Below are 24,816 nucleotides of genomic sequence, written 5' to 3' on the forward strand. Positions count from 1 at the left end.
ATACATTTATTGCTAAATATTCAACAGATGATAATACATCTGTCTATATATAATGCATAGATACCCTTTTGAATTCTATGGTTTTAAGTATTTAAGTTTTAAGTAAGAAAAAAATCATCTGGTCTTAAACGTACAGTATGGAAGTTTTCGCCGCTAGGGGTCGCTAGCCTCTTTACAATAACAAAGGCGTAGTTTGATGACGCAACATTTGCTAAGAATTATGGATCTTGTCGTCAACGTCAAGCCGACCGATCTAATAATGTTTATGGATGACTGAATACATCGATGCTTTTATCATGACTGTGATATGAAGCAGTTCGGGATTGCTAAGAGACAGCTATCAGCTCCACACGCGACGCGAGTCCCGCGGATATAAAAGGAATATGTACATTTCATTCTACCGAACTACACGCAAGTGCAGAATTACTACTCACAGGTCAGTTTATTAGACAAATTAAACTTGTGAGGTAACGCAGCGCTGTTTCACTTAGTCTAACATTACACTAGCACACTAAACTGCATTTGAATGTGTTGAAATTGATGTGTTAGTTTGTCTGTATGAGACTAGCAGTGAGCTAGATCAACATTAGAATAACATACAGATCATATTCTAACATTTTATCATTGTTGAACTATATAACATTGATTAGTTTTATGTAAATGTGCTCACCTGTTTAATAAAGTACATGTAGAAGCGGTCGAAGTCTCGGACGTGGAGCTCTCGTTTATATAGCTACTGTCTATGGGAGCTCTCGGCATCTCGAAAACACAGCGCTTTAGTTCTCCTTTTTTTATCCAAAGTCTGCTTGCCATGGTCCATAATGTTTGAATGAAACAACAACAGCGTGCAAATAGACATTGCGAACTACACAGTTGTCTGCGTCTGTCGCTTTGGTTACTATCAAAGGGCTCTGGTTCATAGCTCTGGTTGCTATGGCAGTACGAGCGGAAACCAGGGACAACGCGGATATGACGCCATTGACGGCGACAAAACGGAAATAAAGAAACGGGACGTGTCTTCGAATTAAATTACAAATTTCTCCTGGTTTGAAAGTTGTTGGAAACAGTCGGGATAATGTAAGTACACAACTAAAAAAAATATATAACATAGATATAGTGATTTTTGCTATTTTTAAAGCAAAAAAGTTACATATTGTGCCTTTAAAATGAGGTAAATACAACCTCAGATGAACAATAACACATGCCATATTACACTGTTTATTTAACAAAAATAAAGCCAAAATGGAGAAGCCATGTGTGACAAACTAAGTACACCTTTAGATTCAATTACTTGTAGAAAAACCTTTAGCATCACAGCAGCAAACCTACACCAGAATAGCTGAAAAAAGAAAAGAATCAAGGTGTTGCAATGGCCCAGTCAGAGTCCAGACCTCAACCAGATTGAAATTCTATGGCAGGACCTTAAGAGAGCTATGCATAAACAAATGCCCACAAACCTCAAAAGAAATGAACCAAAGTTGTAAAGAAGAGTGGGCCAAAATTCCTCCAGAACAATAAGAGACTGATAGTCATACAGAAAATTACTTCAAGTTATTGCTGCTAAAGGTGTTTCTACAAGTAGCTGAATCATAAGGTGTACTTAGTTTGTCACACTACTCCATTCTGGCTGGTTTTTGTTAAAGGTGCTCTAAGCAATGTCATGCATTTTTTAGGCCTAAACATTTTTTGTCACATACAGCAAACATCTCCTCACTCTCCGCTAGCTGCCTGTCCCCTGAACACACTGTAAAAAAAACACGGTCTCTGTAGACAACCCAGGCTCCACAAACGGCAAGAAAAACAAACTGGGCCAACCTGCACCACGAAACATAACAAACAGTTGTTTGTTCGACAAGAATTATTTGGGGATGGGGGTTAGTGCGTGTGCACATGAAGGGGGGTGTGTGGGGAGTGGAGGAGAGAGAAGCATGAAGAGGGAAGTTAGCTAGAGGAGAGATGTCCTTGATAACGACAATGACTAACGTTAGAATTATATTCTCTTGAATTTTGATATGGCCGACACAAGACCAAAGAGACGACGTTCCGATGAACAAATAGCAAACAAGAGGGGAAAAAGGAGAAGGAACATGCAAAGTCCTGAATTTACATCGGAAAAGGGAGGAGGGAGGGTCGAGCTAGCCTCCGTTTTGTTTGACAATACTTCGAACGTCAACAAGAAGTGACGTCCCCCAACATCGCTTAGAGCACCTTTAAATAAATAATGACAATGTAATATATCATGTTTTAGGTGTTTTACCAACATTCAAATGTTTGGGATTGGTAAGTTATAAAAAAATAAAATAATTTTTTTTTTACTTTTATGAAGCAAGGACGTTTTAAATTGATCAAAAGTTACAGTAAAGAGATTTTAACTTTATTTTTGAACAAATAAATGCAGCCTTGGTGAGTCTATGAAACTTTAAAAAACATTTGTAAAAAATCTTACTGATCCAATCTTTTAAACATACTAATTTTGAGACTGACTCGATTACGTCATTCACGATGCTTCATGGGATTGGGTTGTTTCGGGTGAGCTCTTTCAACCTAACGTAATTTTCTGGCTAGCGAGTCTTTCTCGTCAGGATTCATTCTTCACCTAGACTTTGGCCATTAAATGCAATTTTTGAAATTAAGAATTTGAACAGAACATAAGCATATACAACAATACGTCAATTTAGATTTCATGTTAACAATCCAGTTGAAAAAAATCATTGTGTGTTTGCATGTGTTTTCATGTATGTGTGTGCAAATGAATGTATTATCATGTATGTCTGTGCATGTGTTCTCTCATGTGCGGGCAGTGTTTGTAATCGAGGCTGATTCAGGTTGGGGAGGGTGGAGCATCCAGCTCTGCTGCTAACAAGGGGATTCAGACTTATTGAGGCCCCACTGATGCCGCGCCATCGCTTTGAAGGGATTATTAACACATTTTGATTACTGTGGTCCAGTTGTCACAGAAAATATAACCTCCATCAGACTATGAAACAGACAGCCTTTCTGCCCTCTTTTTTCATCTCTTACCTACTCTCAGCCCAGCCTGGCCCACTCAAAGCAATTCACTAATTACCACAGCAGCCATCTTAAAACCACACTAATGCTGTATTAGCTTGATGGAGAAGCTAGTTAGCCCCTCTCGTGAAAAAGCCACAGTTATTTTCACACACAGGATCAAATCAATGACATTGTTCACGGACCGCTGCACAAAGAGATGGAAATAATGACTTCACTATTTTCCATTTTTAATAATCTAGAAACTAATCAGGAGTAATGCAGAGACGTTTTTACACATCACATATGTATATAATGACTGCATTATAACTCAACAAGCTTCAAAAGATTCCATCAGAATCAAATCACTTTATAAGATTGCACAAGCATCAGCGAGATTACCCCCTAAGATGACTCTACCAGCTTCATAATGGCTCCATAAGATGACTCCCTAAAGCCGGGGACACGCTTAACGACTAGCTGAAACATTCTAAGACTTAACTGAACACACTTACAGACTTTTCAACGACTGGAGCAGATTTTAAACACCGACTGAACGCAACTGTCTCTGACTCGGCGCGTTTGGGCATGATCAGTCGTAAGTATCAAATTACATTCATAATCGGCCTTGCAGTCTTTAAGTGTGTCCCCGGCTTAAGATGACTCCCTAAGATGACTCCACATGCATAAAATGACTTCACAAAACGACTCAATACAAGATAGCTCACAAAGTTGACTCATTAAAATGACACTCTAATAGATCTCCACAAGCTTCAAATGACTCCATAACAAATACAAGATGGCTCATCGAGTTTACTCATCAAAATGACTCCCTAAGATGCCTCCACAAGCTTTAAATTACTCCATATAAGACAACTCACCAAGATGTAGGGCTGTAATCTCCCAGTCGATTAGTCGATTATTTGGTCGATACGTTCTGGCTCGACCAAAATTCTGATTGGTCGATTTTTTTCCGCGTTCATTTCATTAGTTTTGCCACGTTCATTTCATCAGTTTTTCCGCGTTCATTTCATCAGGTGGAAAGCACTAATTGCTAATGGGGGTGTTTTCAGAGCACCCCTGTTTCACAGGTAACAGTCTGTCTTCAGAACACCCCCCTTGTTTTCACGTCTTTTGGATTAGCCCAACCCACTGGAGAAGAGAGACAGATTGAAGAAAGTAGGCTACAGAAGGTTTGCTGAATATTATCATTTTATTAAAGTGGACGTGCCGTTTGTGTTTAAGAGTAAAAGCTTTAAGTTAATAGTATATTCGTGTCTCAGCCGCGAAGTTGAGCTCCTATGTTCAGCCTCGCTCTGTGCGAGCTGCACAGAGCGGCTGAAATTATAGTGTCTGTCAGTTATTATAATACATATGACAAAAACAATGGTCTAAATTAGGTTGCATATTCCTCAAAAGTTCTTGTGATATCACTAGTTGACAACATGGTACTATTTTTGGAAATCATAGGCTATGATATTGCGCAGGTGCACGTGATGCAACGCTGTCAGAGCCGACAGATTCGTGTCAGACTCATTTCAGTGCAAAATAATTCGGTCAAAAACGATTTAATATACTGCAAATAGCCTACTAGTTTATGTTTATTTATAATTCATTTAGGCAGACAAGGCTACCAATTACTGCGCACAGAGCGCAGCTAATTAACTTAACGATTTTTAGTCGGAAATTTCTGGACTTCAGTCGACCAAGATTTTCTTTGGTTGATTACAGCCCTACCAAGTTGACTTCTCAAAATGACTCCACAAGCTTCATTACTCCATAAGATGACTCAACAAAATGATTCCCTAAGATGACTTCACAAGTTTCACATGACTCCATATGAGATGACTCCCTAAGATGACTCCACAAGCTTCACAGGATAAGTTTAAAAAGGTTTAAGACTCCATATTTTAAATCCATATATGATTATTTACCTTAATGGCTCACCTAAATGACTCCACAAGCTTCGAATGGCTCAATAAGATGGCTTTATATAAGATGACTCCCTAAGATGACTCCACAAGCTTCAAAGAATAAGTTTAAAAAGGTTTAAGACTCCATATTTTAAATCCATATATGATTATTTACCTTAATGGCTCACCTAAATGACTCCACAAGCTTCGAATGGCTCAATAAGATGGCTTTATATAAGATGACACCCTTAGATGACTCCCTATAGGATTCCACAAACTCCAGGTTCACAAAGTAACTACAAGGGCTTCAAATTACTCCATAAGAATGTTCTGTGACTTTACATGAAATGAAGAAAGGCTACGGGTACTTAGTAAATTGAGCAATGAGACTCTCTCCATGTAAAGAGAACAGCATGAACTGAACCATTACCAGGCTGATAGGATACATGAGTAATCAACAAAGCAATGTATGATACTCTTAATTTGGATCACTAACAGTTAACATTAAGACTGAAAGTCTATGGATATTTCCAGATAAAAGACAAATCAGCTGTTTGATACCTTTCACATAATGGAGAAGCAGCAGATTATTTTATTATTCATAACATCCTTTAAAAAAATACGCTTTACTATGCAGTTGCAGTTTTTCAAAAGTAAAACAGATGGTATGCTTATGTACCAATGCACCATCTTTTCATGTGACATCCTTTAATCAAACAATGTTAAAAGAACGCAACACCCTAGACAGTCTCAGTCATAAGAATAATGATAATAAGAGCAACATAAAACAAAATCTAAGTAAAAGTGACTTATCTGAACGCACTGTATTGTGTCTAATATAAGTGAAAAAGGATTGCAAGTGTGACTGTTCACTAAATATCTGTTTGTGAAACATATCCCTGTAAACATAAGAGGATGTGAGAGAAACAGAGTGTGTGAAGTGTGCAGATGATCTGTGGCTGGCTAAGTAGCACAAATCAAAGGGCAGGATGGGCCGGAGTTAAGTAGGACAGGGCAGGAGCGCTGGGAGGGAGGGAGGGAGGGAGGGAGGGAGGAAGTTAAAAGAGGGTGAGCGAGATAGAGACAGACTGGGAGAGAGGAAGAGAGAGATGGACATAAACGTGGTGATCAGGTGTGAGTTCTGAAGAGGTAGCTTCTGTTCACTGTACTCCTCCAGGACAGGCAGGGCCCAGACGGACAGAGCGGTGTTTGGCCCAAATATATCCAGGTGGCCCAGGATGCTAAAGCCACTTCAGACAGATCACATTATCTCTACGTCTCTCTTTCCATCCTCTCATTTTAAGACAGGAATTAGCCAAACATATTGCACTGAAAAGCATTTAGTCTAGTGTGCATTTGAAGAAGTAATAAGAATCTTGGGAATATTTTGAAATGATTTTGTGATACAACACATACACGCACTACTTTAATTTGTCTGTCATTTTGCGGTCTCAAGACTCTTTCCTGACTATTTTTATCTGAGTCGATCATGAAAAGAAGCTGACAATCTCTGGCAGGCGGAGGACTTGGATTGCGTTTTTTCATGTGTAATCGAAATGAGTATGCAGCAGCAGATGGCACTGGGTGTTTCGTGTGAGATTTTTCAGAAATCACCTCACCATGGTCAATGCGGTTATGCATGGCAACTCAGCCTTATGGGTTTTTGTTGATGAAAAGAAGTTAGCTGAACACCGGGAAAAAAAAATCTATACCATGAAAACAACCTTAAAATGCCTCACAAAATCTCACAACCTAAATAAAAATATAAAAAGTAATGTTTCGAGATCAGTTTAAAAACAATGAAAAATAATAACAAAAATAAAGAAACATTTATATATGCATGAAAATAAACTTCTTTATTCAAAAAATATTAATTCATTGGAAATTAAAAAGAAATTAAAAATTAACTCTAGAAATGAATATCTATATAATATTTTCATTATAATTGATATTTCTCATATATACACACAGTATATATATAACAGTAAAAATGATATAATAATATACGATTATAATAAAATACAAAACAATATAATATCTTTTCAATCTTTCATTAAGAGTTCATTAAGGAAAGACACTTTTTTTTTTTTCATGCACTGGGCAATTTTTTGTTTTTGGGCTCTTTGGCTTTTCATAATGTGTTGTTTCAGACTAGTGGAAAGAAAAAAAATCCCAAATACACATTTAAGTGTTTATTTTATTACACTTTATCTTTTTGTGTCTGAGAGGTTTTTTTTCTGGGTGTAGAAAAAAAAATTAAGAATTGTGAACCTGGCTTTGTCCGAAAAATAGTTTTATAAACGAGTGCATATTTAATTAGATAATGCCTCATTTACATATTTAAACATTCCATTTCAGAAAACTTGTAATACAAAAAAGGTTTGCAATTCTTAATGTAATCAATCAACTGGGTAAGTATGGTGATATCTAATCTAACAATTTTTTTACCCTATTCACCTGGGCAGTCTTGCATTAAAAGTGTGTACAAAATGAGCGCAATAATCTCTAGTAGTAGATATCGCACTTGTGCATTATATATTTATTTTAAAGACTGGAAATGGATCTAACTACTAAATAAACCATTACACACACAAAAACAACTAAAAACGTATGAAAATTCATCCATCTCTAATTTAAAGATGTAAAGAGTTTCATAAAGATGAAGCAAAAAATGTTAGGATGTCATTTTTCAGCTGCTATGAAATACATTCCTTCAATAATAGACCATACCTACATTTATTAGATCAACTTAAATTCAACATGTATTCATAAGCATTTCAATTAGAATTCAGAGCTTAACGAAGTACTTGAACGATCTATATTAAATGATACTTAAAAATTACTAAAAGATTCCTAAACAAAAAAAAATTCTATTTTCAATATGATTATGACTTAGAGTCAAGGCATCAAACCACTTAAGCATTTGCTCACAGGCAAAGACTCAAAGTAAATTAACCCTGACTATGTTGTATCATCCTATTTAAAATAATTCAGTATCAAATATGGACACAGTGACAAAAAAAAAAGAGGGTGGGGATATTTACAAACGAATGTGAAACTTTCCAAAGAGTATCAACATCTTGTTAAATTCAAATTGACATCATAGGTGATGTGACAAATCCAGTCGTGTCTTTTTAAGGGGTGAATAATAATAGCTGAAATATCATGCTGCTGATGTTCAGTATCGCCCCTACACACAGATCTGAAAATACTGATGCTCTCAGCAGGGATTCAGCACTGCACACAAACACACTCGTTCTCGCTTGCTCTCTGTCTCAAACACACACACACACACACACACACACATAAAAACACTGTGCTAAATAAATAAAACTCAAATGAGCTCCTAGAGTTGTGAGCAAAGCTTTTCTTTTCAGGAACTTTCAGCACCAGGAGAAACATCCAAAGACTCGAGCAGAGAGAGCTGAGTGGTGGAGGCCTCTTGTCCCCCAGTGTGGAGACGATTCTTTCAGCTCGTCCTTTTTACGGTGGCTCAAGGGCGCAGCCTATCTGCCAAACTGTAGACTGCAGCCTACACTCTCCTGCCTTTTATCATATTTATCAAATTCCAGATTCATTTATGTGACAGGCAAACTGCACAAGACAAGTCACAGCAACATCAACAATAAAAAGTTTTTAGGTGCAATATTGACCTATATATTTGAAAAAGAAACATAATTGTTATAATACATGCAAAATGAAATAATCAGACGGTGTGTGCAGTAATTAAATACATTGAGCACCCTAGGTGGCAGCGATATTGCCCCTTAAAAAGAGTCTGCTTCAATAAAAGTCTTGCAAACTATTATTAAATATGTCAGGACGATGGCAGCAGGATTTCCTCCACAACGCAAAATGGGGTATGCGGCAGCCCCCCCGTTGTATTTGCCCGGCTCCCTCCCCAGACAAAAGTGAAGCTGTCCCACTGACTGACAGATGGAGCCCCCAGCTGACAGATCGGGCGATGCGTTTCATGTTCGGTGGGCGTCCTGAGCCCGCGGCCGCACCGGCCCAGGGCGCGGCCCGCCGAGGAGGAAGCCACTTTGAGGGACGGTGTGACACAAGCAGCCGCAGAGGGACAGACGGACAGCGCTAATGATGGCCTTTTTTATACGCACTGCAAACTGTGAGGTGGTCAGCGTTGAGATGCGCTAAGCGCACATTGAGCACATTGAGCCATATTTAATCTGAAAACAAATAAGATTATCTGTGCTGGGTTAACTATCCAAAACAAAGCAGGTCCAGCAGCTGTTCAAACTTATGATAATGAAGCCAGTATTGTTATTAACAGCTATTAAGTTGTTAATAAAGAGTATAGACTGACTGTTTTAAGATTGGCAGAAAAATACACTGTTGCTCAATATGAAAAAGGTGTTTGATCAAAATGTTTCAAAATATTTTGATATATATTTTTTTTTTTCACTGCTGAAAAAATAAAATAATTCTGACAATAATTATAATAAAATAATACTTTAAAATTAAAATAAAAACATATTTCAACTTTAAGTCAGACTGTTGCTATAAATATTTGATTGCCACAACAGAATGCAGGACTTTTTCTATTGTTTCCACTGCTCAAAAATAAAAGAAACAATAATTGTAATAAATTATATTTCAAATAATATTAAATATGAATTATACTTAATAAATTATATTAATATAATAATGACACTTTTAATAAATAAAAATATAAATGATATAAAAATCTAATAAATGAAATATTATTATTATAGTGAAATCAAAATAATTTAGAAATATAATAAACCTAAATTTTGACTTTCAAATCTTAACGCACTTTTTAAAAAATCCGTATTGCTCAGTAAAAGCCAACCTGTTTTTGTTTTGTTTTGTTTTTAAGTCTCTAATGTGAGTTTTTGGCTTCTAAACAAAACTGCATCTAAACAAAACTTTTAAATTTTTACCATAATGACTAAAATCCAAATGCTTAGCATAGTTAGAATAATTTATCAGGGTTAGAAGAAATATCCACAAAAACGAACAAAAAAACGAATAAAAAAGCAGTACTCTGTGTAGGACTGTGAGTAGGACTGTTTCTGGTCCGATGCACTGAGAGACATAAATAAAGCGAGAACAAACAAAACTGGAAGCACAAGTGAAGCCTAAAACGCTGCCCTTATGTACCCACTCCGCCTGTGTTTTCAGAGCTCAGTCTGACTAGTTTCCTCTCTTAATCTCAGCCACCCAACTCTGCGACTCCTTAGTGAATTACGCACGCTTTTCAACTGCCATCAATCTGCTGTCATCAGCGTGTCACTCCCATCACACAATTACCGTTTATGATCCTCATTCCGCAGTGACAAGGTACTGCCACTCTCTCTTCCCCCCTCTCCACTTTTCCTTTTACTTCATTTCACTTTTTCTCTCTGCTTTTTGATATTGCGGCGCCTCAGATGTGCCAGCTCTTTAAAGCGGCCGATGAGGAAGCGCCCATGGGGGTCCTGGGTATTCGCTTTTGTCTTCCATTTCCTTCCAAAACAGTTTTATTTAACGCCATCCAGCTCGAGTGCCCTCTTTCACTCTCTCTCCGTCAACCAAAGGTCAATGAAAGACTGTTTGTGTGTGTCTGATATAAATAGACACATATGATCTGAAATTAAAATGTTTTCTCTCTCTCTCTCTCGCTTTCTACCTTTCTGACACGTTACTTCAAATACATTTTGTGGCATTAATGATACAAAAACAATTATGAAACAATAAAATGAGACATTAATAAAATAAGACTGGTCACATTTTATATCACAGTGCTCAGTCCATTTCAGTAGTGAATAGTAAATACAGCAATGTACTTAATCTGAGAATAATAATAATAATAATAATAATGATTAGATAAAATAGTTATGACCTGTAATTGCCCACATATTTTTTGTTTTCCTTTTCTAAAATATTTGATACAATATATTTCCTTTTCCTTTTGTTTACACATTTATATGTGTTTTACTCTTTCATGTGTTTCAATCCAACAAATTAAACTTCAGTTTGAACTCAATCCTGAGGATACTGTGGATTTTGATGCATTTAGCTGGTGGCAAGTGTTGCTGGAGAGGCTTATTCATAATATGCAAGTGGAAAGCTTGCCTCTCGTTCTGTCACTCAATAGTTTATCTAGAAAAACGGATCTGCTCCCCATCACCCAATGGAAAAAACCTCTCAAAACACGTTAGGTGACTCAACAGTCAATGATCGCAACTTAACATGAGCAAATATCATAATACCGATTGGAACATATCAACAAGTCGACACCTGCACTCTCTATCGACAATCCCGGAGACAGATAGATGCGAACACAAACACATTGGCTAGTCAAGTTTGTTGGTTCAGCTCTTGCATTAAAACCCTGGCTTTGCCATTGTGAAAGTTCGGCCCTTTGTCTAGACGTGCTGAAATCAGTGAGTGCACCTCGGCCACCGCAATTCAAGCGTAAACACTTTTGTGTGTCTCCATATAATACTGTTGCTCACAGACCCCAAAATCCTTGGAACAGCTGAGTCTTTCGGTGTCAAAGATAATGGCGATTTATTGCAATGTGAGGCTTTTTTTTTCAGCCCCCCCCCCAAACAACCCCTCCCTCCTCCCTCGCTCAAACCGATTAAAATTAAGCCGTAAACATGTGAGGACAGAATTAGCACATTTAGCGAGCCTCCTCTCCCACATCCCATTTTCGCTCCGGAGCGGCTGATCCCTGCAGCCGAACGCGGGTGCAATTTTAATGACGGGGACCGTTTTTGAAGTCCAGATGAAAAAAGCGCCGCTTGCCGTTTGTGGCGGCGCTAGATACGGCGAGGCCGGGTCCGGCGTGATTGGGGGGGAGCGACACAAACTTGGACTCTGGGCTCTTCGATAGTATCGGTGTCATTTTCCTCTCCACGATAAGACGCCTCGCTGACAAGGCCCGATTAGGAGAGAAAAAAAAATCATTATTACATCGCCTTTCATCCGCCGGGGGGTTTCGCGATAAACAGCTCACCCGTAGGTAGATTTACGGAGTCGAAAACCTTATATTGCACTCACACACCCCATTCACTTATATACATATTTCTTTGAATCAATGTTTAACAAGAGGTTTACATTGTGTATTCATATTTAATAAGCTCTAACATAAGTTCAAACTTCTAAAGTACAGGCCTAAGTTGTAGCCAAAAAACCATACATTTTCGATGAGAAAATGCCCTCATTACAACACAAAAACCCACCATTGTCTTTAGAAAACCCACTCTAGCTAAGTTCTCCTTTCTGCATATCTGCAAACTCTGCTATTGAAATATTTAACTCTTGTGGCTCTGCTCCATGAATCAAACAATTATCAAATAACGGCATATTCTTTTTGAAACAATACGGCATTCAGATTTCAGCAAACTACAAAAACCCAAGTTATTTGGTATGCTATACCTCGAGGAAATCCACTTCACCAAATTGTCCTCATTAAAGAGAGAACAGTAGCGATGTGCTGAAACTTTAAACACGACTATACAATGATGGAAATCAAGTGGAACAGCCACGCTGAGATAAATAATGAAAGGCAATGAAACAATTACTTATAGAGGAAATATTACTTGTACAGCAAATGAAATATAGTTTGATAAAAATACTGATATCTTATTTAGAATTTACCCAGCATAAAACTGCTCTAAATTAATTTTTCATTATTATTATTATTATTATATAACTTTGTATAATATAACTAAATATTCTAAATACATTATTTTATATTAAAAGATTATTTAACAATAAAAGTAACTTTTCAGTACATTATTGAACGCAGTCAATTTCATTTTGACTTTTTTCATTAATTTACCTAAATTTACCCAGCATAAAACAGCTCTAAATGAATTTATTATTGTTGTTATTATTATTATTATTATACACATTTATAATACTACATATTCTAATTTTTTTTTTGATTATTCAACATATTTAACAATAACAGAATATTTTCAGTACAATATTAAACCCATTACATTATTATTATAACATAATTGTATGTTATATAACTAAATATTATATTATTTTAGAGATTATTTAAAATATTATTTAAAATTAAAACAACTTTTCAGTAAATAACCAAATCCATTCAATTCCATGTTGAAATTGGAATTTTACATTAATTTTACAAAATACACTGGTGGAATAGTTATTATTGTTATAGTTATTACTATTATAATTGATACTTAATAATAACAACTAATTAAAAATGTCTAAATTAAGTGTTTGGGAAGAAAAGGTCATGGCAACACAAAGAAAAAAAAGGAAATTCCATTCAAAGTTATCAGTTTCATAAAATGGCAGAAAGCAACCAGAAAGTCTGGAGGAGAGGGATGAAGGAAAGAAAATGAAAGAATGACGATAACATGGAGGAGAAAGAAAAAGAGCTAGAGAGAGTGAAACGGAGAGACGGAGACAATCGCGCGTGTTATTGGGACACTCTAACACCCATGGACTGACACAGCATGTCTTAAAGCCGTGCTCACACTCAAAAGGAGCAGCGTTTCTTCATGTTTACAAAACATATTTATTTATTTCTTCATTCGATCATTTATTTCATTATTTATTTCTATCGGGGGCACGCTCGGCTTCTCCGCAAAGCCTTCGACGACAATGACGACTCTCCCACCTCGTATGCTCTTTTAATACCACTGCAGAAAAAAAAAAAAAATCAAACCGCTCTCGAACAAATTGATGTACTCTTTAATACAGTCGTCACATCATCACAGGGTCTTTGCGTCGTCTGTCTTGGTGACAACTGCAGGGTTGCTTAGCTTAGCCGCCATGGCTACTGCTTTGTTGGTCGCTTCAATGATTTATCACAAAAAAAAAAGAAAAAGAGAGGGAAAAAAAGGAAGGAGAGAGAGAAAGAAAAGAGTGGCCTCTCGATTGAGTCATTGGCACCTTTGATTGACAAGGCCTAATCAGCTTATCTGGGTGCTAATAAAGATGATGGCCTGCAGAGACACTCTCTACCTGGCTCTGCGTGAACTTTGGGCCCTGGTGAGGGCCCCAGGGGCCAGGCCCCGACCCACTCTGCTTATCTAAACACTGCTGAAATCAATCCCTAATGAGCTGGTTTCATTTTGCCCCATCGATCCGCCGCCACAGCGGCTGCTGCGTATTCAAGGGCCACCGCTCTGCTCCTTACGGACACTGTTTCTCTCGGCTTGTTTGTTTATATCGGACACTCTAACTAAAATTCATTATGATTAATTAATAGATTTTGAGGTCATTCCATAAACTGCCTGTGATTAAATTGTTTTCTTAGGGGGGGGGGAAATGTGACTAAATATTCTGAAATCCTTTAACAATCCCAAATCTGAGTGCAAACAACAAAATTACACCCCTAGGTATTTTATTTTCCACCATACAAAAACTCTTTTGCCCACTTCCTTGGCTTTTATAAACAGCCGGGCACTTCTTTGATTAGGGTTTATTTAATGCTCATGGGCTCTGGGACATCTCTGATTTAAATGCCTTTAAATTGGCTGCTTTGCTCCCTCCTACTGTACTCCAGGCTCTCTTCAGGCCGGCGTGCCTCTGGTTCAGGCAGCTTTAAAGTGGGTGCCCTCTCCTAATGAAGACCCATACTTTATTTATGAGACAAACAGTTTGGTAAAAAGCTCTGCATGTCCAGAGAGCACTCTCAATATCTCTCAGAGGGCCTGGAGTGCTCCTGACATGCTGCTGCTGGACTGAACGCAACACACACTAAAATCACCCTTAAAAATCACACAAACACAGTCTCCTTACTGACAAGGTCAAAAAAATCTGATTCCAATTAAATACAAAAATACACGATGTGGAGGATATGCAGTATTTTACTAAAATCCCAGTAGATTTAAAAAAAAAAAAAAAAAAAAATTCTAAGAATTCAGTCTACGACAAATTTGACAAATCATCATTGATGAAAAACAAATAATTTGGTTAATACCAAATTATGGGTAAACCAATTACAGGTTTGAAATGTTTCAATCCTAAATATATTATTCTAGTGACATTTTTAAATATGAATTACAAATGAACAGAAATTACAAATCAAAGATAAAACAATTTAATCTAAACAATATTGTGTATTATTGGCACAAAGAATTGAACTAGATTAAACCAGTAGTGAAAAAATTCTTAAAGTAAATTTGACTGTAACTGTAGAGTAAATAATATAGTAATTTGCAATTTATATACCATTTGCAAGCATACTGATATTATTTTTCCTATGCTATTTTATATATATACACACACACATGTATGTTCAAATGTATTGTGTGTGTGTGTGTGTGTGTGTGTGTTTGTGTAACATTTAAATACATTTTAAATATATTATTTTATACTTAAAGCAAAATAATATAGTACAATATAAATATAAATGTATGTATAAAGATATATATATATATATATATATATATATATATAGAGAGAGAGAGAGAGAGAGAGAGAGAGTGTAGAAAGTATACACACAAAGTATACACAGACAATACATTATAGTAAAAGCAAAATTAAAATTGTACTAAATAAACAAATCTAAACCAAATCTAAAATATTTGATACAATATTTAATTATATTACTATTTTATAAAATAGAAAACCTATAAAAAAATACCATTTTATTATTAGCAATTATATAATAATTTATTTTCTATAATATTTAGAATTTTTGTTACAGAATAGCAGATACCCGTAGGCGCTCGATAGCCAGGGCTGAAGCAGGTGTGGTTTGCCGCTCGGGTGAATTTTAACACACGGTTTATAAACTGGATGATCTGCCTCAGTGTGACACAGGGAGCGAGGGTCACCGCCACAACCCAAACAAAGCGCATCTATCCCTGCAGCTCCTCAACAGTCACTGAAGCAGGTCTGTGTTTACCGCGACTATGTGCATTTCCCGCACAGTTGCTGTGCCCAAATCCCAAAAGTATAAGGTTTGTCCTTCTTGGGCCACTTCGTTTTAGGACTACCTGCCGCTACGCTTTTAAGATACAGGTGTGTGTGTACGCAAGTGTTGGGGTGGTCGGTGGGGTACGGGGGTCAGGGATTAGGATCACAGGAGTGAGACGCACAGGCCGAGTTGCGCTTTAACGCGGTTAGAGAAAGGCTGAGTAAACAGACATTGTTCTGCGCTTGCGGCTCCCACACTGAGCGGTGGGGCATTGTAACGGGTCTCAGAGGCAGAAGCCGTCCTTGATGGGGGAAAAACTCCTCTCACAGGGAGTCTGATCCCACCGTTGGAGTGTATGGGCTTCTGCTTTGGTTCCTACTAGAAAGCAGGCAATTGAATTGGGCAGGCATTAGTAAAAAAATATGTCTGAATAGCAGAAAAACAAAAGGCCTTCATTCGATGAAATGAATATATATATATATATATATATATATAAAAAATTATGCAGGAAAAGAAAATACCATGCACGGGGTTGAGAGGATCCAAAATAAATGAAACTAAATTTTTCAGCAGAGGATGCAGATTGCATTTATGAATTTGTGAGTTGTTCTTGCGAGACATCAAAAGCCAGTGGTCTGCGCAACCCTTTCTTGATTTGAATTATTAACTGTGTCGACGTGCCGCACGAACCACCCCACCATTATAGTGTAAATTAACAAACTTTTCAAAACTAAGGCAGAAGCCAAAGAAAGCCAGTAGCTTCTTGAAGAACGAGCTTTGATATGTCTCTGAGGAATACACTCTGCTTCAACAACACGTTGACAGTCAGGCTAAAAAAAAAAATAAAAAAAAAAGAAGATGCCTGCTGATTTAATCTATTTCAGATCTAAATTAGTTCATTTTCTTGTATTTAAAGATGAAAACTATTCTTCAGACAGGTGTGAATCGGGTGACGTTGAGGGTGCTTTATTTAGAAATCAGTTTATTAAAAGATCTGTCTTTATTTAGCTCTAAGAATTGCAGGACGGTGGAGGCAGGCTGTTGTTGTTTATTCTAGTCGACACGCCATCATTTGGTACCCATATTAAAATCTCTCTCTCTCTCTCTCTCACACACACACACACACACACACACACACAGGTAGGTGAATGGAAATAAGGCAGTGTGTTTTGTGTGAGTCTAACAGCACTGCGGCTGCTGCTCTACACCTTTCTCTCCCTTGCTTCTCTTTGATGTGCTCCTGAAAATGTCACCAGTCGTCAAGGCGTTTTTTTTTTTTTCAGCTCTCTCTCTTTTTAGCACGCATACGAGCGAGACAATTTACTGTCGCTCACCCCCCTACCCAGAATGCCTACCGGTTTCTACTGCTATCTGGTAGCCAGCTTCCAGCCTCCGAGATGACCTTTCCAGCCTCTCTGTGTTGTCCAACAGATGTGCTCTCTGAAAACAAACCACAGACAGAAAGAAAACAATGAGAGTGATTGAGAAGAATAGGACATTATTTATAGAGACATTTTTCAACATAATAATAGACAAAAGGGGATAGACTAATATACTAGAATAAATTTAACCTATACATTGATTCAAGAACGTCTAATTACGAGTTGCGTTTTTCATAACAAATTGGACTGATCTTCGTGCAAATTCTAAAGCAAAAAAGGACGGAGTTCCAATCTAACACCTTTCCTTTCTTTTTAATTGAGACTTCCTTTTCGCAGTGGATTTGTTCTGAAGGTGTTGCCAGATCTCATTAGCTCATATTTAGAACCAGGGCAAAGATTAGCATGGGAGGGATGGCTAATTGAGCTGCAATATATTTTCAAATGCTGCTTCAGATTACACAGTATCTGTTAGTCCGATAAGTTCAGGAAGCCACCATGAACCTCTTTATACTAAGTTTTTATTTTTTATTTGTTATGCATGCTGACAACACTTGATGGTTTCTCTAAAGTGCAGTTTGGATGTTTTAGGGGTCACTCTAAATAATGCGAACCAATGAGGCATGTAAACTTTTTTTAAAGGTCGGTATGCCTTGTGTTGAGTTGCAGATGTAAAGTCAGAAGTCAATAAATGTAAGACGAAAATAGACACCATGGCCAAGAGATAGACGCAATAAATATTGCACAACATAAACAGCATTTATACGTCCTTCGAATGAAGTGGTCTCAGATTCGTTATCTCTTGATAACATAAAATAACATAGTATTAAAATACAGTAAAATAGTAATAGTGTGAAATACTATTACAGTTTAAAATAAACATTTTCTATCTTAATATAGAAAATATTAAATAAATAATATATTTCTAGGTTTAATTTATTCCTGTGACAGCAAAGCTGAATTTTCAGCATCATTACTCCAGTCTTCATTGTCACATGATCCTTCAGAAATCATTCTAATATGCTAATTTCTTAATATAATCACAGTTGAAAACAGTTGTGCTGCTTAATTTTTTTGTGTGAAAAGTGTGATAAAGTTTTTTACAGTATTCTTTGATGAATATAAATTTCAAAAGAACAGCATTTATTTGAAATGGAAATCTTTTTAACATTATAAATGCCTTTACTGTCACTTTTGATCAATTTAATGCTCCCTGCTGAATAAAAGTCATAAAAAAATAAAATACTGTTGAGAAACGTAAAAATCTTACTGAGCCCAAACTTTGAACTGTAGTATATGCGCACACCCACACACACAATACATCACTAGAAATTATATTTTATGTAGAAAGAAATCTCATACATGTATAAATATACAAGTGCTAAAAATAACCTACAGTGGGGTCCAGAAGTTCACTTGTGAAAACGCTTTTATTTTGCATTTTCCTCACTTAATTTAAGGTTTGTCATTACTAATTCATTTTCAGAATATCTGTTTTTGGTTTCTTAAAACCTGATGATCATGTGATCCAGCATAATTTGAGAATGATCCAAAGAGCATCTTGTGCTTCAATAGAAGAACATCAACCATCAGTACAAAGAAGTTCATTGTCACAAATCTATACTTATTTCATTACTGACTTCAATTTTTTTTTGAATTTGCAATATTTCTAATTCATTTCATACCAAATCTTTGTTTAAAAGTTGGCGCATTCAGCTTTCTTAAAACTTTGAAGTCTCAACTCAAACTTTTGAACCCCACTGTAGACAGTGAAAACAGGGCTAAGAATCATCCACCACAATTCACACACTCCCATTTTCTGATAAGCCATATCATTTATGACTATGAACACTAAATTAGACCACTGCATTTCCATTTTTAAATACATAACAGAGAGAGGTAACTATATTTCAAAAGGATGGTAACCTTTATTCCCATTTACATGCACAGAAAGAATAAAGGCAGAGGGAAAAAGAGAGAGAAACGAGTTTCCAGTTCTAGTTAAGCTGTCAAAATATGTAGCTGCTAATCACTCCAAGGAAATGAAATGAAAAATAGACGACATTCCACTTTTCAAAGTTTGACAATCACAGAGAAGGGAGAGAAAAAAAAAGAAAAAAAAGACACTGAACTTTTTTTTTTCTTCACCTCCTCTCAGTTGACAGATGTCATTTAAAATAGCTGAAATACTTTTTAATAGTTTAAGGGAGGGGGTGTTAGTGTGAGATAGAGGGAGGGAGGGAGGGAGGGAGAGAGAGAGAGAGAGAGAGAGAGAGAGAGAGAGAGAGAGAGAGAGAGAGAGAGAGAGAGAGAGAGAGAGAGAGAGAGAGAAAGAGGAGAGAACGGGGGTGGGAGTGCGTATGGGGAAAAGGGAGCCATCTCTGCCTAATGAGCCCCTCTGGATCAGCTGAGATGGAGGGGACGTATTGACATGCACCGCTTAAACTAATACACCTAGACCAGGGATGTGCCTGTGTGCCTGGAAGCACAAGGCAGCCGGGGATACTGACAGAGTAGCTCGCTCCCCCATCTTCAAAGAGCTCAAGTGATTAGTATGTTATCATTACCATTCGAAACGTGATTTCCTATTCCCTCTCGGCAAAGGTGACACGTCTCGGGGAGACGGCCAGCAGACTCGCGCGCCGGAAAGCCACTTCAAAGCTTTTTCTTGAATTTGTCTCCCTCGCTCATTCTCACTCTCTCAGTCGGTCTATATTTCCGAGGGGTGAGGTGTGGGTGGGGTGGGGGGGGGTGGGGGGGGGGGGGTGTGTTGATGTCTATTGTGCATGAGGGTGACACACACCGGGGTAACAACGAAGGTGGCCACGTAGGTGCAGGGACGACAACAACGTGACAACGACGACTTCCTGAAAATGTAAATGAATCACCTATCAAAACGAATTACCTCTCTCTGCGAATTTGTTTTGGATAAAGGGCCGACATATGGATCCAAAATGCATCCGCAAGGAGATCTTTATGAGTAACAAAGCACCTTAGACGTAGCATATCAGTTCAGATATTTAAAACAAAAAGCCCTGGATGCATATCAAACTGACCTGAATAAAAGAAACCCGAAATAATTCATTTATTCACTATTAGAGCAGCATGACTGTCAAAATTGTCTCTCTTTTTTGGTCTTATGGAGTTCAACAGAAGCTTCTTTTAAAGAGGGCATGATAAATATTGGTGCGCCAGCGACCGCCTCTGCGCGCGCCCCTTCTCATTTGTGCCAAAGCATGTATGCCTTTTTATCTGACACCTACTTTTTCAACAAAGACGTTCTTAGATACTATAAACGAGGTTTTTTTTTTAGTTGCATTTTTTTAGTTTTTTTTCTTTCTTCACTATTTTTTTTTCCCTTTCGTGAAGAACCGCACTTCAGTTGTAAGTTATTAACGTGGAACCCAGGAACAATGCGAATGCGACTCAAAAGAATTGTCTTCCCTTCTCTCTCCCCTTTTTTCAATATCAAACACGAGCGCTTACAATCGCAATTTTCAAAAGTTTTGATGATTCCTTATTATTTCAAATGGGGAGGGGGGGGGGGGGGGGTAGAGTCAAAGTGAATAATGATGACAGCTATGATTCAGACTGACTATGTGATCTTCTCCACCGTTTGTTTGGGACTTGTAAGAAAAGGAATTACAAGTGTCAAACAGCTGTGAATAAGGGTGCTAAATATTTAAACATGTTTTCCAGCTGAGGAAAAGTACAGTTTTAAAAAGCAGGCTAAGTGTGTATAAGCTACACAGGCTTTGATTTAAATTCAGTAAAATGGGAGAACGAAAAGCTTTTTTACCCCAAAAGCTATGCATTATGGGGTAAAAACAAGGGCGGTTGAACCCACTAAAGGTATCTTCTGACCCAAGGCTGAAAAAATGCTATACTCCCATTTTGTCTGGTCATGTGGGAAAAAACAATAACAAAAAAAAGGAGAAACACACAAGTCAAGGTAGAACTGTGAGGGGCTGTAAATTATAAATGCAGGGTGGTGGTGTGGCTCTACAGATGGGATTATTCAGCAATACGAAGTGAAGAAATCTAAACAATATACTGATGTTCAGACAAACACAGACACAGGAATCTATTGAAAGATCCTCCAAACCAGAGGCACTGCTGAATTTCTTCTCTTATGTGAGCTAAGAGGATTTTCTAGCATGACACTGCCTGCTCTGGATTGTTTACTTAAATGTTTCTGGTAGAGCTTCAAGATGGGGAAGAGTAAAGAGAATTATCAGCTACTTTAGATCATTATTCTTGAATTTGTGGGGGTTTTTTTTACAGTACATAACAGGATGACACATACTTACAGTAGTAATGAATTAGTAAAATGATGCAAGTGTCATTTTATTTTCGTAAGATGACAGAAGAGAAGATAAGGTTTTTCATTTTTCCCATCCATAAATATTTAATGCATCTTTACAATTTCTTCAAGATAGAAAGGATTAGAAATTTGCATTGTAAACAGCGTTATCTTCAAAGATAAGCAATAATTTACTAAACAACATCTTTACAAAGGCAGGCAGAAGCATGATGCAGTGCTATCCAGTCCTCCACTGAGAGGAGGCTTCCTTTATGAATGAAGATCTTCAGATATTGCAGTCTGTGTGTGTCTGCATGTGTCTATGAATAGGGGAATCCCAAGTCCAAACAACAAAACACACACACACACAACCCTAGACAGGAGATGAAGATACCAGCAAGCAAATACACACACACACACACACAAGTGCACGCAGATCGAGACGACAGCCTTTTTGCCGTAATCCACATGCATGCTCACTTCCAAGTCGGATGAATGCTACAAATACAAAAAGACATTACAAATTGTCCCCTTATCTCAAACTAAAAGGCAGGCTATTGTATTCTCATCCGCTGAGTGGGGGAAACGTCTTTGGGCTGCTTCCTAACGTTGCACAAAGAGAACTCTGCAGTTGGCTGTAAATTCACAATTCTGTTATATTTAGAGCCATGTGTGCTAATAACATACCAGCAGAAGCCAAAAAGAAAAAGTGATAAAGACTGAAATATAGGCTAGCTCATTTTATATGTGGTAAATGAAACAATTTAGAAGTTAAAAGAAGAGTTAAACAGGTAAATAAGGTTCGGTATGCCTGCTGTATACTACTTAAGTGAACAAATGACTACTTATTTTCAATATTGATACGTTGGTGAATGATTAGTTGACTAATCTGTCTTAAGATGCTCTACAAAACAAAGGTGATCTAAATTTACAAATAGGAGAAATTAGTATATAGCATATCGTTCTGAAGTTTGGGGTCAGTAAGATTTTAATATTTTTTTAAATAAGTTTCTTATGCTGAGCAAGACTTCATTTATTTGATCAAAAATAAAGTAGAATTAGTAATATTGTGAATATAGCTGTTTTCTATTTTAAAATGTAATTTATTCCTGCAATGGCAATGCTGATTTTTTTCATTTGCTGAATATTCTTTAGTGTCAAATGATACTTCAGAAACCGTTCATCTCAATTTGGTGCTCAACTAACATTTTTTTTATTATTATCAATATTAAAAACTCTTATGCTGCTTAAGTTTCAGGATTCTTAGGTTAAATCTTTTGTAGCATTTTAAATCACTTTTGATCAATTTAATGCATCCTTGCTGATAAAAGTATAAATTTCATTAAAAATATATATTTTTTGTGTTTTATTTAAAAAAAAAACGTAGAATTTAATATTGGCCACAAGATGCATCTTTGTGTTCAAAAACAGTGCAATGAAACAGTGAAAAATTATATTTTTTAACTTGACATTTAAAATAAATCAGTGTTTATGATATGAGGTGAAACATAATAAGAGATATTTATATCTCTCTCTATATTTACATTAAATAATTATTTTACAAAATATCTCAGCATTCTAATGAAAACACTGCTACTAAAAATATCAAAGTTTACAAAATAAAATTTAAACTAGTAATCAACTAATGTTGACCTAATAGTTGACCATCACTAAAAGAGAATAAAAGCTTATCCCGGTCTCCCCCTCTCTCCCTCTCTTTTTATTAAAACAGCATTCTTGTTGCATGTTCATATTGGGTGAATGTTTTGACAAGCTGATAAAATGTTTTAAGGTTTGGTGTGAAACAGCTTTGATTCAGTTCCTCGTAGAGCAGCATGTAAAAATGAGCCTCATTTTGAGCTCAATCAAAAGAGACTCAAAAATCTGATTACGCCTTCTTTATTCTGACGAAGCGGGAAAATGAATGGAGGATCCGCTGGAAAAAGAGGGAACCAAAACGGGAAGGAAGAGCAGCACTTACCTCTTCACGTAACTTTATCAGCTGCCACATGAAGGCACAAAATAGAGGGACGGAGAGGGAGGGAGAAAAAGAGTGAGAGAGATAGATAAAAAGCCGAGACATGGCAGGAAGCAGATCAGTCATGCGGCTGGGTACAGAATTAACCTTGACGATTTATCTGTTTGCATGTTTAGCATTTAGAAATCACAGACAAACACATTAAAAGAAGCTAAACACAAGACTCATGCCGACTTATTTGAACAAACAAAGATCAAGTTCTCGTGCTGTCACATTAAACAAAGAGACTGGGAATGGATTTCTCAACTCACGACGTCTAAACTATCATCATCAAGGAAGAGGGGGAAAGAAACAGTCACATCACAGCACTTGATATGGCATAAGGGGGGAAAAACACTAGCGTTTCAGTCGGTACAGTAGGATAATACAGATTGCGTACAGTAAGAATGGAAGCTTTGAGGATTTAGGCTCAACAACAACTCTGCAGGATTCCTACTTCTGGGTTAAGAAACAGAAAGTGACACCAAGCAATGCTCCCTTTTTATTATTACAGGATGTGCCTATCACTTCTGACTCGCTATCAATGTCAAGTGTATTATGCATTAGGCCCAGGAGGGATGAATGTATATACATAAACAAAGCCATGATGTTGCATATCATTTATGGCAACAACCCATTATGGAACAAAAAAAGAAAATCATGGGTAATTTATTTTTGATAAAAGGGAATCTCATATTAAAACTAGTAAAACAGAGAATGCGTGTCTTACCATGCACTTAGTGGCCCTTGAATGGTCTCTGAAAGAGGCTAACATAATTTAAACTTAAGTACATTAAGCATTTAAAGCAGCTCTTCATTACAGCCTCTTTATTTAACACAAGCATTCTCTGCAAAAGGTGAGTTGCTTATCAGCCTATATTCAGAAGACGAGGGGAAGGACAAGTTTCTTAATTTGTCAGCCGTTGCAGGTGATTTTTTAATCTCCATTTCTTGCCAGAGATTAAAGGTTAGCAGATCTAAGGGGAAGCTCTGGGCCATTATTAAAGGCCTCTCATCTCTTTTTGTGTGCGCTGGTCATTTTGAATTTCGCAATTTTTAAATCATTCGCTATCATTTCAGAAAAGAGACAGAACTTGGATCATAAATTATAAACCTAATGCCAGACTCAAAAGGCTGAATCTATGGGCATGATGTTAAACTGTGGTGGTGGTGGTGGCCGCTGTAGCTTGCAGCGAAGCTATGCTTGCAGCTCAATGTGAAGAACGTCAGTAAATCTAGGATGAAAGGTTTCTGATATAACAAAGCACCTTTTGCAACAAACAAACAAAACAAAAAATTTAATTTAATTAAATTGAGGAATGAGGACTTAACTAAAT

At 37.0% G+C, this 24,816-nt stretch overlaps 1 protein-coding gene across 4 annotated transcripts in view; it reads right to left on the reverse strand.

The window, feature by feature from the left end:
* vti1a (vesicle transport through interaction with t-SNAREs 1A) overlaps positions 1–24,816 on the reverse strand; it is a 134,286-nt gene that overhangs the window by 79,461 nt on the left and 30,009 nt on the right. For 2 of the 4 annotated variants that reach the window (XM_084433611.1, XM_084433613.1), the window contains exons 5-6: positions 23,444–23,464; positions 17,136–17,220 (exon numbers count right to left, since the gene is read on the reverse strand). In XM_084433611.1, the coding sequence (XP_084289737.1) occupies positions 17,136–17,220; positions 23,444–23,464 (106 nt within the window). The remainder of the gene's footprint in view (positions 1–17,135; positions 17,221–23,443; positions 23,465–24,816) is intronic. The other 2 variants (XM_084433612.1, XM_084433614.1) reach the window with 1 other exon arrangement.

Source organism: Rutilus rutilus (assembly GCF_951802725.1).
Source record: "Rutilus rutilus genome assembly, chromosome: 16".
NCBI classification, from domain to species: domain Eukaryota; kingdom Metazoa; phylum Chordata; class Actinopteri; order Cypriniformes; family Leuciscidae; genus Rutilus; species Rutilus rutilus.